We start from the raw sequence: 18,140 nt of genomic DNA on the forward strand, positions 1-18,140 counted from the left end.
CCTGGCTCACACCTGTAATCCCAGCACTTTGGTAGGCTGAGGTGGGCAGATCACTTGAGGTCAGGAGTTTGAAACCAGCCTGGTCAACATGGCAAAACCCTGTCTCTACTAAAAATACAAAAATTAGTCTGGGCACGGTGGCTCACACCTGTAATCTCAGCACTTTTGGAGGCTGAGGTGGGTGGATCACCTGAGGTCAGGAGTTGGAGACCAGCGTGAACAACATGGTGAAACCCTTCCTCTACTAAAAATACAAAATTAGCCAGGCGTGACGGTGCCCACCTGTAATCCCAGCTATTCGGGAGGCTGAGGCAGGAGAATCGCTTGAACCTGAGAGGTGGAGGTTACAGTGAGCCGAGATCACGCCATTGCACTCCTGCCTGAGTGACAAGAGTGAGACTCTGTCTCAAAGAAAGAAAAAAAATTAGCCAGGCATGGTGGTGGGAGCCTGTAATCCCTCCTACTCAAGAGGCTGGGGCAGGAGAATTGCTTGAACCTAGGAGAGGAGGGGTGCAGTGAGCCGAGATCATGCCACTGCACTCCAGCCTAGGAGACAGAGCAAGATTTCATCTCAAAAAAAAAAAAAAAATCCTCTCAGCCCAAAATCTCCTTAAGCTGATAAGCAACTTCAGCAAAGTCTCAGGATAGAAAATCAATGTGTAAAAATCACAAGCATTCCTATACACAGACAAACAGAAAGCCAAATCATGAGTGAACTCCCATTCACAATTGCTACAAAGAGAATAAAATACCTAGGAATACAACTTACAAGGGATGTGAAGGACCTCTTCAAGGAGATCTACAAACCACTGCTCAAGGAAATAAGATAGGATACAAACAAATGGAAAAATATTCCATGCTCATGGATAGGAAGAATCAGTATTGTGAAAATGGCCATACTGCCCAAAGTAATTTATACATTCAATGCTATCCCCATCAAGCTATCATTGACTTTCTTCACAAAATTGGAAAAAACTACTTTAAACTTCATACGGAACCAAAAAAGAACCCGCACAACCAAGACAATCTTAAGCAAAAAGAACAAAGTTGGAGGCATCATGCTACCTGACTTCAAACTATACTACAAGGCTATAGTAACCAAAACAGCATGGTACTGGTACCAAAACAGATATATAGACCAATGGAACAGAACAGAGGCCTCAGAAATAACACCACACATCTACAACCATCTGATCTTTGTTTGACAAACCTGACACAAATAAGCAATGGGGAAAAGTTTCCCTATTTAATAAATGGTGTTGGAAAAACTGGCTAGCCATATGCAGAAAACTGAAACTAGATCCCTTCTTTACACCTTACACAAACATCAACTCAATATGGATTAAAGACTTAAACGTAAGCTCTAAAGCCGTAAAAATCCTAGAAGAAAACCTGGACAATACCATTCAGGACATAGGCATGGGCAAAGACTTCATGACTAAAACACCAAAAGCAATGGCAACAAAAGCCAAAATTGACTAATGGAATCTAATTAAACTAAAGAGCACAGCAAAAGAAACTATCATCAGAGTGAACAGGCAACCTACAGAATGGGAGAAAATTTTTGCAATCTATCCATCTGACAAAGGTCTAATATCCAGAATCTACAAAGAACATAAACAAATTTACAAGAAAAAAACAACCCCAGCAAAAAGTGGGCAAAGGATATGAACAGACACTTCTCAAAAGAAGACATTTGTGCAGCCAACAAACATATGAAAAAATGCTCATTATCACTGGTCATTAGAGAAATGCAAATCAAAACTACAATGAGATACCATCTCACACCAGTTAGAATGGCAATCATTAAAAAGTCAGGAAACAACAGATGCTGGAGAGGATGTGGAGAAATAGGACTGCTTTTACACTGTTGGTGGGAGTGTAAATTAGTTCAAACATCGTGGAAGACAATGTGGCGATTCCTCAAGGATCTAGAACCAGAAATACCATTTGACCTAGCAATCCCATTACTGGGTATATACTCAAAGGATTATAAATCATTCTACTATAAAGACACATGCACACATATGTTTACTGTGGCACTATTCACAATACCAAAGACTTGGAACCAACCCGAATGTCCATCAATGATAGAATGGATAAAGAAAATGTGGCACATATACACCATGGAATACTATGCAGCCACAAAAAGGATGAGTTTATGTCCTTTGCAGGGACATAGATGAAGCTAGAAACCATCATTCTCAGCAAACTATCACAAGAACAGAAAACCAAACACTGCATGTTCTCGCTCATAAGTGGGAGTTGAACAAGGAGAACACATGGACACAGGAAGGGGAACATCACACACTGTGGTCTATCGGGGGGTGGGGGGCTAGCAGAGGGATAGCATTAGGAGAAATACCTAATGTAGGTGACGGGTTGTTGGGTGCAGCAAACCACCATGGCACGTGTATACCTATTTAACAAAACTGCACATTCTGCACATATACCCCAGAACTTAAAGTATAATAAAAAAAAAATGCTTACAATGAAAACTAAGTGAATAAATAGGATACAAAATTGTATATGCACTGTTTAATTAATTTTGTTAAAAGTACATAGAAGACTATATAAAAATATACTAAACTGTTATATGGTGAGACTACGGGTGGTTTAATTTTTATTCTTGATATGCTGTATTTTCTTATTCTACAATGAGCATGTTTTACTTTTATAAACAGGACCCCCAAATTGCATTTGTTAAAGCATATTAACTTGGGAGTCTGATACATATCAAGCTCCAAGGGCTGCCATATATTAGCTGGGCAACATTAAGCAAATTAATTAACTGCTGGGTCCCAGATTTCTCATCTATAAAACTGGCATAATGCCAATCTATTTTTCAAGCCATTATTTACTGGGCACTTACTGTGTGCTGGACACTATGCCAAGTGGTTTTCCCTCCATATATTATTATACATATTATGCATACTTACACTTCATGCATGATCATTTTGATCCTCAAAATAAGGCATGGAGTAGATTATCATATTCCTATTTTAGAGATAAACAAAATTCAGCTCAGAGAAGTTAGGTGATATGCTCAGGTTCACCCAACTAGTAGGTGGCAGATAGCGCCAGGATTCAGACATAGGTCTGACCATCTTTGGACACCTAGCTGCAGGTCTCCAACCTGGACTGCTCACAGTGACAGTTTTGCTGTGAGGACAGAATGAGGTCATACAGATTGCGTGCCAAGCACAGTACCTGGCTCCTAGCACAGAGCCGCTCCATCGAACATTACTTCCCGTTTCTCTGACACCTGAATGTTGGTAAATTGTGGCAAAACAAACCAGTGCACTCTCTGAAAAAAAAACAAAAAAGTGCCCCTGCCCTGCAGGAGGGAATTGTAGAGCCTGTAGGGACAGAACAGAAAAGGGCTGGGAGGCTAGCTCACTCAGGGAGACATGCGGGGGCTGGGACTGTGCATCCCACATGTTCTGGGGTACTTCTGTCAGAGATTTCTTTAGGACTTCATTGGACCCTACACTTAATTTGCAGCTCAGAATACAGTATAGCTTCCAACAAGGCATCACACCCTGTCACCTCTTCTCCCTAAGAAACAAGGCACGGGTGTTCCAGGACCATAGGTTAGTTTTTCTTTTCTTGTTTTCCCTTTTTCTTGGAGAAAAGCGGAATTTTAGGGGTGGAGTGGGACAAGGCACTGTGTGGAGAAGGAAAGGCTGACACCCTAGGCTGAATATCTAGGGGTGAACAACACAGCTTGGCCTGCCGCAGAACTCCCTTCTGGATTCATCTTAAATGCCTCTTTCTCTAGGGCACCAGCCTCAGGTGGATTCCATCCCTATTCCCTATTCCCACCCCACAAACTTGGTGTGGCACTAACCGCACTAGAATTTCTTGTTGGTTGTCTGCCTTTACTACAAGGTGTGTCCGGAATTTGTGGATTCTTGGTCTCACTGACTTCAAGAATGAAGCCGCGGACCCTCGCGGTGAGTGTTACAGTTCTTTTTTCTGTTTTGAGACGGAGTCTTGCTCTGTCGCCGAGGCTGGAGTGCAGTGGCGCAATCTCGGCTCACTGCAAGCTCCGCCTCCCGGGTTCACGCCATTCTCCTGCCTCAGTCTCCCGAGTAGCTGGGACTACAGGCGCCTGCCACCACGCCTGGCTAAATTTTTGTATTTTTAGTAGAAACAGGGTGTGTTACAGTTCTTAAAAGCAGCGCGTCTGGAGTTTGTTCCTTCTGATGTTCGGATGTGTTAGGAGTTTCTTCCTTCTGGTGGGTTCGTGGTCTCACTGGCTTCAGGAATGAAGTTGTAGACCTTCGTGGTGATTGTTACAGCTCATAAAGGCAGTGTGGACCCAAATAGCGAGCAGCAGAAACATTTATTGCAAAGAGAGAAAGAACCAAGCTTCCACGCTGCAGAAAGGGACCCCAGCGGGTTGCAACAGGGAGCTCGGGCTGCCTGCTTTTAATGTCTTATCTGGCCCCACCCACATCCTGCTGATTGGTCCATTTTACAGAGAGCTGATTGGTCTGTTTTACAGAGAGCTGATTGGTCCGTTTTGGCAGGGAGCTGACTGGTGCATTTACAATCCCTGAGCTAGACACAAAAGTTCTCCAAGTCCCCACTAGATTAGCTAGACACAGAGTGCTGATTGGTGTATTTACAAACCCTAAGCTAGACACAGAGTGCTGATTGGTGTATTTACAAACCCTGAGCTAGACACAGAGTGCTGATTGGTGCATTTACAAACCTTGAGCTAGATACAGAGTGCCAATTGGTGTATTCACAATCCCTTGGCTAGACATAAAGGTTCTCCAATTCCCCACCAGATCAGCTAGACACAGAGCGCAGATTGGTGCATTTACAAACCTTGAGCTAGACACAGGGTGCTGATTGGTGCATTTACAAACCTTGAGCTAGACATAGAGTGCTGATTGGTGTGTTCACAAACCTTGAGCTAGATATAGAGTGCCGATTGGTGTATTTACAATCCCTTAGCTAGACATAAAGGTTCTCTAAGTCCCCACTAGACTCAGGAGCCCAGCTGGCTTCACCCAGTGGATCCCACACTGGGCCGCAGGTGGAGCTGCCTGCCAGTCTCACCCCCTGTGCCCACACTCCTCAGCCCTTGGGCGGTGGATGTGACCTGGCACCGTGGAGCAGGGGGTGGAGCTCCTCGGAGGTGCAGGAGCCCACAGCTGGGGGAGGGGGGAGGGGGAGGGGGTGGGAGGGTGAGGGGAGGTAGGGGTAGGGGTGGGGTGAGTGGTGGGGGTGTGGGGTGAGGGGGGCTCAGGCATGGCAGGGTGCAGCTGCAGGGAGGCAGCTAAGGCCTAGTGAGAAATCCAGTGCAGTGCCGGTGGACGAAAACTGCTGGGGAACCAGGCGCACCCTCCGCAGCTGCTGGCCGGGGTGCTAAGCCCCTCACTGCCCGGTGCCAGCAGGGCCGGCCGGCCGCTGTGAGTGCAGGGCCTGCGAAGCCCATGCCCACCCAGTTCCCGCCCGTGCCTCTTCCTCCACACGTCCCCGCAAGCTGAGGGAGCCGGCTCCAGCCTCAGCCATCCCAGGAAGGGGCTCCCACAGTGCAGCGGCAGGCTGAAGGGCTCCTCAAGCGTGGCCAGAGTGGGCGCCAAGGCCGAGGAGGCACCAAGAGTGAGCGAGGGCTGTGAGGGCTGCCAGCATGCTGTCACCTTTCAATGGTAGTAAACTCCATGAGGGCAGGCCTCACAGTGTTCACCACTGTGTCTCTAGCACCTGGCCATGTGGGTGGTACTCAGTAAACTATGTAGATACTTGATGAATAGAGAAATGAGTGAATGAATAAATGAATAAACTCTCCATCAACAGTCATGCCCCAAGTGGACCCATAGCTGACCTGTTCTATTGTAAGCACTTAGAAGATGTGGTCCCTTTCCTGGAGGCTTAAATGTTACATTTCTCCAACCTCATGTAAATTGTGGGAAGACACGATGCAAAGGAAATCCCTATTTATTCCAAACCTCATGCTCTTTATTTTACCAAAGTACTAAAAATGGAGGCCCTGAGCCTAAGGGAGGGACCCCAAGTTCATGGAATCCTGGCAGGAATTACAGGGCTCAAATGGTCTGACGTCTAGTGTTCTACTGCTAGCTCTGCCAGTTCTGTTGTATGACCTCTGGTGAATGACTTCCCCTCTGGGCCTTAGTTCTCTTCTCTGTAAAATGGGGATGCAGTGGGGGAGGAATGGTGGACCAAGCTGTGTATGAAAATAGGGGCAATTTAGTGCATTTGACTATGTACTCTGTTGTGTGTAATTGGACACAGTGTCCTCCTTCCTAAAAAGGCTTAGAGGCAGGGATAGAACTAGATGCAGAGTCTAAGTAAACTAAGGGGAGAGAGAAGACAGTGTGTGCCTACTTCTGTCTGTAAACAGCAAGGCCAGGATGTGCTGGCCCTCTGGTGAGAGGACAGGACAGAGGGGTGGTGGGCTAGAGGGGGCTTTGCCACAATAAGGGCCCTCTCAAACATGTCTATGTGTCTTTGCCTCTAGGTTTGCAAAAGAAAAGATTAAAGCCCTGGGATCTTCATGCCATCACCAAGCATGATGCCCTCCTCCCCATTCAAAAGCAATACACCCCTTTCTCCTTCAGAGGGACAACCCAGGGAGAAATCGGTGGTGGGGATGGAGGATGGGAGAAGGAGAGGAGGCCTGGAGAAGCATTGATGGGGCCAGGGTTCCTAGCAGGGTCCCATTTCAGGCATCTTCAGAAAGTGCAAGAGCGTGAGCCACCTGGTCCCCCTCCAGTGCTTTCTTCCAGAGGATAGTGGACTCAGTGGACACCCGCATCCATGCCCCAAAGCTTTTTGGCTTCATTCCAAGCAGCTGGCAGGTTCATCCTTCTCCCTAGGGCCCCACAAACACCACTTCCGGCCCTCCTGCCTCTATTTGGGCTCTTCCTGCCTGGATCTCTATACCCACGCCTGCCCTTCCCTCTGCAGAGCTTTCTCCCTCCCTTCACGAGCCTTATTTCGCTCTCTCAGTCTCCATATCTATTTCTTTCCCCCTTCTTCCCTCCTCCCCTGCCTCTCTCCTCCTTGCCATCCCTCCCGAACCCCAGTATGGGTCTCCCCGCCTTCCTCCCTCTCAGGCTGCATTTCCCCCCTCCTTAGTGCTCACCCCTGCACCTCTTTCTTTGTATTCTTCTCACCCTCTCCCAGCCTCGCCAGCATCTCTCCTCCCCCGCCCGGCTTCGGCCTCCCCCTGCCTCCCCATCTTCAGCTCAGTCTCCTCCCCCTCGCTCTTCTTCCCTCCCCTCCGCCTCGCCCCACTCCTAGCCCGCATGCCAGGATTTCTCTCCTCCCTGGGGGTCTCAGTGCATCTCCTTCTCCTCTCTGCCTGCCTCCTCCCTCACCGAAGGGTTAGCGGACACCCATCATTTTCTGCTTGGGGACCCCACCACCACCCGCATCACTGCCCCTGTCTCTTCTTCACCGTATCCTCCTCTACCCACCCTCTTCTCTCTTCTCTTCTCCCTGCCCCTTTAAATCTGCCTGGCCCAGCCTCCCCCGTGATGCTGGGATGGAGCAAACATTGATTTGTGCTGGGATGGAATCGGAATTTTGATTTATTTTTCCTCTCCCAACCATAAGAAGAAAAAAATAATAAAAACACCCCCTCTTGAAAGCCCCCTCCCCCTTTGCATCCAGCTCCCAGCTCTTCTTCCCTATCTCCATCCAAGGCAGATTTTTTCCCCTACACTATTCTCATCTTCCCCCACCCTTGCCACTACCTCGCCCCCCCCACCCAGCCTGCTCCTCCAGCTGGGGAGAGAGGGGACTCTCTGGACTCCCCCACCTTTCCTCTCTGGGTTGGAGCAGTCTCTCCGGAAGGGGAGGGGGCTTGGCTTGTCCGGGCGAGGTGGGAGTGGAGGTATCCTGCCATGGATGCTGTGCCGGGGAGGCAGCCTGAGCCCCAGCTCACATGGTGAGTAGCCTGCCCCCTCCCTTCTGCCTGTCTGCCCGTCCCCACCCTGGCCTTTCCCCTGCAGAGCCTCCCCTGGGCCCCATCCATTGCCCCCGAAAAACCGTCTGCCCACCTTGGTCAGATCTCCCCGCTACATATTCTACCCCCACCCCCATCCCTTTGCGAGAGACACCGAAGAACAGGGGCAGAGGGGTCCTGACAGCAGCCAGGGAAACGGGTGCCCTACGATTCTGCCCAGCCCCCTCTCAGGACCCCCAGACTGCCATCCACACTGGACACTTCGGGGTTCTAGGTTGGAGAATTGGGACTTCCGCTTGGGGTTGGGGCCCCAAGTCCTGGGAGGGGCCCGCTCCACAAAGACAGAAATGGGGGAAGCCCCCATTCCCCCAAAGCTTGGGAGCTGCTGGAAGATGCTGCCGAAGGAGGGGGGTGGATTGGGGGGCGGCGCTGATGCCCCAGAGCCACCGGGCCAGGGAGCGGCGGGCAAAGAGGAGGGGCGTCTCTCGCCACTTGCCCCCCTCCCTCTTTCTCCGCAGCCACTCAGGATGAGGGTCCGGCCCTGCCTGCCCTCGCTGGGGCCCCCCCGCCCGGCCCCGGTCTAACTGCCCCCGCCCCCAGGCCTCGCCCGGCTCCAAGGCCCCCAGCCGGCTCTCCAGCCCCAGGATGCGCTGAGCCGCCGGGGGGCTGAGGCCGCGCCAACTACATGCATGTCCCCCGGGGGCAAGTTCGACTTTGACGACGGGGGCTGCTACGTGGGGGGCTGGGAGGCGGGGCGGGCACATGGCTACGGCGTGTGCACCGGCCCCGGCGCCCAGGGCGAGTACAGCGGCTGCTGGGCACACGGCTTCGAGTCACTGGGCGTCTTCACGGGACCCGGCGGACACAGCTACCAGGGCCACTGGCAGCAGGGCAAGCGCGAAGGGCTGGGCGTGGAGCGCAAGAGCCGCTGGACGTACCGCGGCGAGTGGCTGGGCGGGCTGAAGGGGCGCAGCGGCGTGTGGGAAAGCGTGTCCGGCCTGCGCTACGCCGGGCTCTGGAAGGACGGTTTCCAGGACGGCTACGGCACCGAGACCTACTCCGACGGAGGTGCGGGGCCCAGCCCACTAGTGTCTGTCTGCTCGTCCGCGTGCGCCTTCCCCAGCCTTGCGCCTTCGCCCGTCATTTGCGCCCCTGCGCCCATCCATCTGTCCCCCCACCATTCCCCATCGATGTGACCCCCAGCCCCCAATTTCTGCTCTCTCCCACCATGATTATGCTTTCTTCAGTTGTCTGTCTCCTGCTTGCTTCTCCCTCACCCCTTCCCTGTCTGCCTGTCCTCACACCTCCCTCTCTACCTGCCTGTCCCCAACACCTCTGCTCTCCGTCGAGTGCCCCTCAGAGTCCTGTTTGCCTATCTAAACACCCCCACCAGCCTGTCCTTCGCACGCCTGCCGGGACCTCCCCGTTTCCCCTGTCTACCCGCACTGCCAAACTCGACGTAGGGCTCCTGCTACCTGCCCGTCTTCACTCTGCTCTGCCACACTTTCTGGCCCAGCCTGGCCTGTCCCCGGCTCCCAGTGCCCTTCCCCGACCTCCACACTAACTGCCTCCACCTCTCCCGACTGACGCTTGGGCTTCCACGGGCGCTTGGGACCTGGGGCGCAAGGAGCCCAGCGGCACGTCCTGACTCTTTCTCCCACCCCTCCGCCGCCCGCAGGCACCTACCAGGGCCAGTGGCAGGCCGGGAAGCGCCACGGCTACGGGGTGCGACAGAGTGTGCCCTACCATCAGGCAGCGCTGCTGCGCTCACCCCGCCGCACCTCCCTGGATTCCGGCCACAGCGACCCCCCAACGCCACCCCCGCCCCTGCCCTTGCCGGGCGACGAGGGAGGCAGCCCCGCCTCGGGCTCCCGGGGCGGCTTCGTGCTGGCCGGGCCCGGGGACGCCGACGGCGCGTCCTCCCGAAAGCGCACTCCGGCGGCCGGCGGATTCTTTCGCCGCTCGCTGCTGCTCAGCGGGCTCCGAGCTGGCGGACGTCGCAGCTCCCTGGGCAGCAAGCGCGGCTCCCTGCGCAGCGAGGTGAGCAGCGAGGTGGGCAGCACCGGACCGCCCGGCTCGGAGGCCAGCGGGCCCCCGGCCGCAGCGCCGCCCGCCCTCATCGAGGGCTCGGCCACAGAGGTGTACGCGGGCGAGTGGCGCGCAGATCGGCGCAGCGGCTTCGGCGTCAGCCAGCGCTCCAACGGGCTGCGCTACGAGGGCGAGTGGCTGGGCAACCGGCGGCACGGCTACGGGCGCACCACCCGCCCCGACGGCTCCCGCGAGGAGGGCAAGTACAAGCGCAACCGTCTGGTGCACGGCGGGCGCGTCCGCAGCCTCCTGCCTCTGGCCCTTCGTCGGGGCAAAGTTAAGGAGAAGGTGGACAGGGCTGTCGAGGGCGCCCGTCGAGCCGTGAGTGCTGCCCGTCAGCGCCAGGAGATTGCCGCTGCCAGGTGGGCGTCCAGTTCAGAGGCCAAAGCTGGGCTAAGAAGAGGGGGTACCCTGGGGACCAGGAAGGGGGGTGTGCCTAAGGGAGGGCCAAGGCCCAAGGCCTAGGGCTTGCTATTGCAAGCCTAAGGCCAGGCAGTTGTAGCCCTGGGCATTCTTGGTGTTTATATCCGAGGCTACAGGTGGATGTGGGTGTAACTCTGGGTAGCTGGGTATTTGAGGGAGATGGTGTAAGACTGTAAATATGTCTCCGTGTCTTCTGTGTGGAGATGTATGTGTATGGAATCCATTGTTGTGTGTGGGAGTAGCAAGGAACCTGTTTTGTGCAGGCCCAGAAATCTCTTGGAACTCAAAACATGTCCCTAGTCTTCCTCCTCTTGCAGCTGATCCAGCCTCCAGGCCTCAGGCTGGGAGCATCAGCCCTGGGTGAAATAGGGACTGTCCCTTCCTAACCACGTCCCAGCCTGACACCATTTCAGCCTTGGGCCTTTGGGAAGTCTAATTTATACAACTGACCTATCCACCTGAAAAGATTGTCTCTCCCAGTTTTGCCCCCTCTGCCTTCTTTTACCCAACTGATAGGAGGTTTGAGGGGAGGAGGCTTCCCTGTAAATGAAACTTTTCTGTAAATCAAATTACATTTCCTTGCATCAGGAACCTTGCTATCTAAAGCAGTGCTGTCTAACAGGAATATTATATAAGCCAAATAGGTAGTTTTAAATCTCCTAGTAACCACATTAAAAAACAAAAAGAAGCCAGACATTGTGGCACACACCCGCAGACCCAGCTACTTGAGAGGTAGGAAGATCACTTGAGCCCATCAAGACCAGCCTGGGCAACATAGCAAGATCCTGTCTCTGAAAAATAAAAAACCAAACAAACAAAGGAATAGAAAATAAAAAAAAGCAGGTGAGATGAATTTTAATAATATTTTTATTTAAACCAATATATCCAAATATTATCATTTCAACTGGTAACCAGTATAAAACTATTAAGATATTTTACAAATTCCTTTTGAACTAAGTCTTTGAAACCTGCAGCTCCCTGGGCAGCAAGGTGAGCAGCAAGGTGGGCAGCACGGGACTGCCCCTTAAATTTTACACTTAAATCATATCATTTCCATTTAGACTAGACACGTTTCAAATGCTTAATAGCCACATATGGTTTGTAACTACTGAATTAAATAGCACAGATCTGAAAGAAGGCTGGGCATGGTGGCTCACGCCTGTAATCCCAGCACTTTGGGAGGCCAAGGTGGGCGGATTACCTGAGGTCAGGAGTTCCAGACCAGCCTGGCCAACATGGCGAAACCCTGTCTACTAAAAATACAAAAATTAGCTCGGTGTGGTGGTAGGTTCCTGTAATCCCAGCTACTCGGGAGGCTGAGGCAGGAGAATCACTTGAACCCGGGCGGCAGAGGTTGCAGTGAGCCGAGATCATGCCACTGCACTCTAGCCTGGGCGACAAAATCGAAAGCCAGTCTAAAAAAAAAAAAAAATCTAAAAGAAGACAAAAATCCACTTGTAATGAGATTCATAGGCCCTTTATTTATACAACTCACATATTTGAATTTTTACATATTGAATTTTCTTTTAAAGGGGTGGGGGATTTCATTTAAATTTGAGACTTTTTCAGAGATCAGAGATCAGGATATGTCCAAATATGCTTAAATGAGTTTGTATAATGGGTGACACAGTGAGAGAGAGAGAGAGAGAGAGAGAGTGTGTGTGTGTGTGTGTGTGTGTGTGTGTGTGTGTGTGTGTTAGAGAGAGAGAGAAAGAATATAAACATGCCAAATGCAGAGTAGACGTTTGAGTCAGAGAATGTGCATCTATAGATGTGTCTGGGAGTCTGGATGTTAGAGCCCAGGGACTTAAGCCAGGGAAGGGGGAGGGCAGAGCACCAGGGAACATTTTAGGCTAGATAGGGTGGAGACATGTGCAGGAAAAACTGATCTCAGTAACTAGAGGATCAGGCAGTGGGAGGAGGTTGGTTGGTCTCCCCAGCAACAAGCCTGGCAATCCCGATTGGCTGCCAGCTGCCATGGAAACAGCAGAGCCTCAGCAGCAGGTGCCTCTGCCAGGTAGCCTGAGCCTGGCCTGAGTCTGATGCCTGAGCACAGACTAAGTCTACTGTATGGGACTTGATCATCCATACTCTTCATACACAAAAACAGGCCTCATCAGTGCACCACTTTCAGGCCACCAAAATAACTCAATACAACCCAAGACCATGATCCTCACGCTCACGGCTCAACAGGTGCCCTTGACAGCCCTGTCCACCTTCTCCTTGACTTTGCCCCACTGAAGGGCCAGAGGCAGGAGACTGCACATGTGCCCACTGTGCACCCTGAGTCCAGCTCAGGACAGGGCTAGTTATATACAGGACAGGACAGGGCTGGTTATATACAGTCTGAAAGTCCTAAGACAGAAGAGCCACGTTATCTGAGATCCCTCCAAACAGGCTCCAAAGATCTTTGACCCACCAGGTTTGAGGAGAAGGGGCTAATCATAGCTCCCAAAGAATATAAAGAAGAGGCTATGGACTAAGAATATGCACAGTAGATATCACCATCCTCTTCCCCACCCCCATACCAGATTGCCTTCCTAAGCCAGAGAGAACAGGCCTGTGACCAGAGGAAGTCATGGGGTGTGATCAATTCAAGCCCGTGGCAAGCTCGTCTGCCTGCCTTTTTCTCAGCTCTTTTGTGTCCCACCCTCAGAATTACAGAACTCATTTAAGGATGACAAGGCATCTATGATTAACAGCAGAGGGTGAAAGGGAAGAGAAAACTGGGGAAGCATCTGACATCAGAGGGAGAACTGAGAAACAACAGTGGGGAAGGACTGATCAGACTCCCAGGCTGCCTGCACCTAAGGAGCAGGGAAGGTGGGAGGGGGTTGTGGAAGGGAGACTAAGGGTTTAGCCAGAAGTGTAGTTGCAATGGTGAGAAAGCATATTGCACATTAGTAGGGAGAGGGGATGGGATCATTACTGAAAGGGGAGACCCACTCTTATTCCAGTTCCAGAGCTCAGAAAAGCATGATGGGGGGCAGTGGAGTGGTAGCAGTGATGAGGGGAAGAACAATATGATAACAGAAGAGGCTGAAGGAATGCAAGATAGGAAATTCTCATGCCAGGAAATTTGCACTGGTAGAGGTAGGATTAATAATAAGGAGAAGTGACGGTAGAAAGAGAAAGGGAGGCAGAGACTGTTAACATAAGGGAGACGGTGGCTCTGAACAAGGGGGCAGGGCAGGGGCAAAGCTGCTTGGAGGGGAGGATCGAAGTACAGGACCCTGCGCTGGACCCCACAGAGAGGCCTGTGACTCCAGGGGGGTGAGAGGGGTTAGTAACAACAGGAGGTGCTAACTGCAAAGAAGGTGGAGGTATAGCTCATAAGCACCAAATAGGACTGCAGGGGATGTGCTAAAAGAGTGAGGTCTCAACTGTCACTGGGAAGGGGGCAGGATAGGAATGGAATTACACAGTTCCAGGAGGGCCTGGCCCTTGCAACTGGAAGAAGTGTTACTACAGGATGTAGCAGTAGAAGGGTGTGAGAGGAGCAGGAGGGTGTGATGATGGCAAACGCAGCCCAGGTCAGGGGGAGGAAACCAAACGGGAGCTGCCCTGGCCTGCCAGGAAGGGAAGCAGCTGGCAGAGTGTGGCGAAGGGTGAAGACTCCAGAGGAGAGGAGGATGTGATGTAGCGGGGTCAGGGGCTAGGGGGCTGGAGCATCTGAGCAGGGGCTAATTTAAAGTGGGGGAAGTTCTGCTAAATCCTTGTCTCTGGACCCGACAGGGCAGCAGACGCCCTCCTAAAGGCAGTGGCAGCCAGCAGTGTCGCTGAGAAAGCCGTGGAGGCAGCTCGAATGGCCAAACTGATAGCCCAGGACCTGCAGCCCATGCTAGAGGCCCCAGGTGAGGCATGGACAGCTGGGGGGAGGGCAGTGAGGCCCCTAGGGAGCTAGAGAGGCTCAGGTGTGGGGAAACAGATGAGAAGCCCTGCAAGGGAACTGGGGATGGGATAAAACAAGGAATGAGGGTGCAAGGAACACAAGGTGGGGGCCAGACCTGGTAGTCTGGGGAGTGGGACTTGGGAATGTATGCAGTAGGATAATGGGGGGTTTGGGGTCTGGCGGTAAGAGGCTATGAGCCTGGGAATTCCAAAGTCCTGGGAAGTGCCCAGTCAGGAATAAAGCTGCAGCCACTCCAGCCCAAGGCCAGTTAGGCCCCTCTGATTCTCAGCTATCCCTACCCAGGCCGCAGACCCAGGCAGGACTCAGAAGGTTCCGACACGGAGCCCCTGGATGAGGACAGCCCTGGGGTGTATGAGAATGGACTGACCCCCTCAGAGGGATCCCCTGAACTGCCCAGCAGTCCTGCCTCCTCCCGCCAACCCTGGCGACCCCCTGCCTGCCGGAGCCCACTGCCTCCTGGAGGGGACCAGGGTCCCTTCTCCTGCCCCAAAGCTTGGCCTGAGGAGTGGGGGGGGCCAGGTGTGCAGGCAGAGGAACTAGCTGGCTATGAGGCTGAGGATGAGGCTGGGATGCAAGGGCCAGGGCCCAGAGACGGTTCCCCACTCCTCGGAGGCTGCAGCGACAGTTCAGGAAGTCTTCGAGAGGAGGAGGGGGAGGATGAAGAGCCCCTGCCCCCGCTGAGGGCCCCAGCAGGCACGGAGCCTGAGCCCATCGCCATGCTCGTCCTGAGGGGCTCGTCCTCGAGGGGTCCTGATGCTGGGTGCCTGACAGAAGAGCTCGGGGAGCCCGCTGCAACCGAGAGGCCTGCCCAGCCGGTGAGATCCTCTGTCCCTGCTGTGTGCCCTCTTCTCCCAAAGCCTTGCCTCCCACCCTTTCTAGAATTGTCTGATCACCGGGGAGCTTTTTATCTCACTCGGCTTCCTCTGCCTGGCCAGTCTTGGACCACATCCCACCTCAAAAAAATAGAGGGCGTTCGAGCTGGAAGGAAACTTACACACCTGCAAGCCCAACTCCCTCATTTGACAGATGGGGGAACTGAGGCCCAGAGCACTTAAAGTAACTTGCCCAGGCCGGGCACGGTGGCTCACGCCTGTAATCCCAGCACTTTGGGAGGCCGAGGTGGGCAGATCACAAGGTCAGGAGATCGAGAACATCCTGGCTAACAGTGAAACCGCATCTCTACTAAAAATACAAAAAATTAGCCGGGCTTGGTGGCTGGCACCTGTAGTCCCAGCTACTTGGGAGGCTGAGGCAGGAGAATGGCGTGAACCGGGGAGGTGGAGCCTGCAGTGAGCCGAGATCGTGCCACTGCACTCTAGCCTGGGTGACAGAGCGAGACTCTATCTCAAAAAAAAAAAAAAAAAAAAGTAACTTGCCCAGAGTTATAAACTAATAATTAATGGGACAGCCAGAACATTTTTCCCCTGTTCTCCTTCCATATCATTTCCAGCTCTCAGTTTCCTACTCCACCCCCACCCCCACCTCCACACTTTCTCTCTTTGGTGCCCAGAAATAAAAAAGGAAAAGATTGTTCCCTCCCTACCCTGACTCTCCCTCCCTCTCCTGGGAAGAAGTTGAAATAGAGAAGAAGGCAGAAAACCGGGAGAGGCGGAGTTTCCCCAGAACCCTCTACTCTGATTGGACTCTAGGCCTTCTGTTTCCTAGCAACCACATCCTCACCCCTTCATCCCTCTGCCTTACTGCAGTACTGGCTGCTGCTGCCAATGTCTGCTACTAAGGCCAGGCACCTCCTGCCTGGGACACATGATATGCTGATGGGAGGGGACTAGAGGGAGGTGGTGGAAGGGCTGTCCCTGTATTGAAGGTGTCAGAGGAAAGGTGGGGCCCTGCCTGGGAGAAGAGGGGGTTTTGCAATCCAAAACAAATGGCAATCCCCCTGCTCCAGGCTGTGCAGGGATGTGCCTGAGACCCTTCAGCTCTGCCACCTCAGCCAGGGCAGGAAGGTGAGCCCTGTCCTCGGGGACTGAGTCTGCTTCCCCCTCTGTCTCTCTAGGGAGCTGCCAACCCCCTGGTGGTGGGAGCCGTGGCCCTCCTGGACCTCAGCCTGGCATTCCTGTTCTCCCAGCTCCTCACCTGAGGCTACTTCCTGGCCTGGTTCTGGCTTTGGTTGCGTGCCTCTTCACCCCTTTGACCTGCCTTTTTTCTCTTCTCCTCTTCTTGGCTGTGTTTTCTCCTATCTTTCTTTCTCTTCTTCCTTTCTTTTCTGTGCTCCTTTGTTTTTTTCTCTCGCTTTTTCTTTCCCTGTCTTCTTTCAGATTATCTCATTTCTTCTGGATCTGTCTCTGTATTCCTCACTCCCTTCACCATCCCAACCCCTTCTTTCTCTAGATTGTTTACATATGAAGGGCTTTTCTCTCTCAGAGTTGCTGTCTTCTCTGAGACACACAAATCTAAGTCAGACCATTGCCCCACGCCCTCCCACCTTTTCTTTAGACCTCAACTTCGCTGCGGGTGGGGGTTTGGTGTCCTAAGGAGACTCCTGGAAGCTGAATGGAGAGGAGGAAGAAAATGAAGAAGGAGTGATTGAATGTCGGGCAAGGCACTGGCTGAGCTGCTGTGGCTCCCTAGCCTGAGGGGCCTGCTGTCCCTCTGAGGCCTAGTGAAAAAGCTGCAGGAGGTGCATCCTCCACCTCTAATCTTGGAGGCTATTATCTCACCTCCAAGCACTGAGCTGGGTTACTGCCCAATTCCATCCTTCCCTGAGGGAGAGAAGGGAAGTGAAAAGTAGAATAACTCCCTAGCATTTCCCTCTTTTTCTCCTCATCGGCCAACCCCTCCTCCAGCCCCCTCTGGTGGCATGCCATGCCAAGAGCAACGTGTAAAGGAACAGAGAATATCCAATGCAGTCAAGTCCACCCCGCCCAGACTGTGCCACTGACTTCTCCCACCTTTCTGTCTCCCCCATAATAGTTTATTTGGTTGGTCTGGACTCACTTGTGGCCTTTGATTAAATTCCTAAGGGGCCTGAAGAAGACATTTCTACTGCAGAGGGTTAGAGGCACTTGAGCAAGGCCCCCACGCCCCAACTCTGGGAGTTGTGGTGGGAGGAGGCACTTCTGGGCGATAGGACCAGACAAGATAACAGGAGCTCACAAGGAAGCAGAAGCTGTGACAAGTTTAGTAGTCTCAAAATGGGTTATATCCCTTCCCCCTTCACATCAGAATCTTGTGAAATGGGAAAACAACAGAAGGAGGGGATCAAAGATAGCTGATCTCACATGCTTCCCAGGCAGGGCAGAGGTGGGAGTCAAACCCGGGTGACAGGTGGGTGGAGAGCCCTGTTTGAGGTTGTGGCTGATCCCTCTCTGGTATTAGCTTTTCCCCTGGGAGCAGGAAGCCCTAGGAAGAGGGGACTGTAGGGTCCCCAGGGGATCTTTCCTCCCTCCCCTGCATGAGGCAGAGGCAAGCTGCCTGCCAACCCCCTCCCTCAAGGAATGGCCTTGCCCGGGAATGCCCACCACACATACCCTCTTCTTTTTTTCTAGTCAGACTCTTGTTTATTCCTTGGCTTGCCTCCCTCCTTCCTCCCCTCTCAACCTTTACTTCTGATTTCTATTTCATGGAATTTGGGATTGAAGTTAAACTACAACAGTGCCGCCAACACCAAGTCTTGCAGGAAAAAAATACAAAGAAATTTAACAAAAAAAATATATTAATAAAAAAGTTCAAAAAAGGGGGGGGATTGTCATCTCCTTTGGGGTGCGATGGCTTCAAATCCAAACTGAGGCTCTCCGGGTGGTAAGGATG

At 52.5% G+C, this 18,140-nt stretch overlaps 1 protein-coding gene across 1 annotated transcript; it reads left to right on the top strand.

Annotated features, from left to right (window-relative positions):
• The first annotated feature begins 6,924 nt into the window (after positions 1–6,924).
• On the top strand, positions 6,925–18,066 carry JPH4 (junctophilin 4). Its single transcript, XM_030804098.1, has 6 exons — positions 6,925–7,930; positions 8,467–9,016; positions 9,627–10,398; positions 14,195–14,313; positions 14,655–15,187; positions 16,387–18,066. The coding sequence occupies exons 2-6, from the start codon at positions 8,638–8,640 to the stop codon at positions 16,468–16,470; spliced, it is 1,887 nt and encodes a 628-aa protein (XP_030659958.1). The 5' UTR covers positions 6,925–7,930; positions 8,467–8,637; the 3' UTR covers positions 16,471–18,066.
• The last annotated feature ends 74 nt before the right edge of the window (positions 18,067–18,140 follow it).

This window comes from Nomascus leucogenys, chromosome 22a (assembly GCF_006542625.1).
Source record: "Nomascus leucogenys isolate Asia chromosome 22a, Asia_NLE_v1, whole genome shotgun sequence".
NCBI lineage: Eukaryota > Metazoa > Chordata > Mammalia > Primates > Hylobatidae > Nomascus > Nomascus leucogenys.

Bases quoted from the DNA above. Each gene is read 5' to 3' on its own strand.
- JPH4 (XM_030804098.1), top strand. From the start codon at position 8,638: ATGTCCCCCGGGGGCAAGTTCGACTTTGACGACGGGGGCTGCTACGTG. The intron at 14,314-14,654 runs GTGAGGCATGGA...ATCCCTACCCAG, and splicing joins GCCCATGCTAGAGGCCCCAG to GCCGCAGACCCAGGCAGGAC. The intron at 15,188-16,386 runs GTGAGATCCTCT...CTGTCTCTCTAG, and splicing joins CCGAGAGGCCTGCCCAGCCG to GGAGCTGCCAACCCCCTGGT.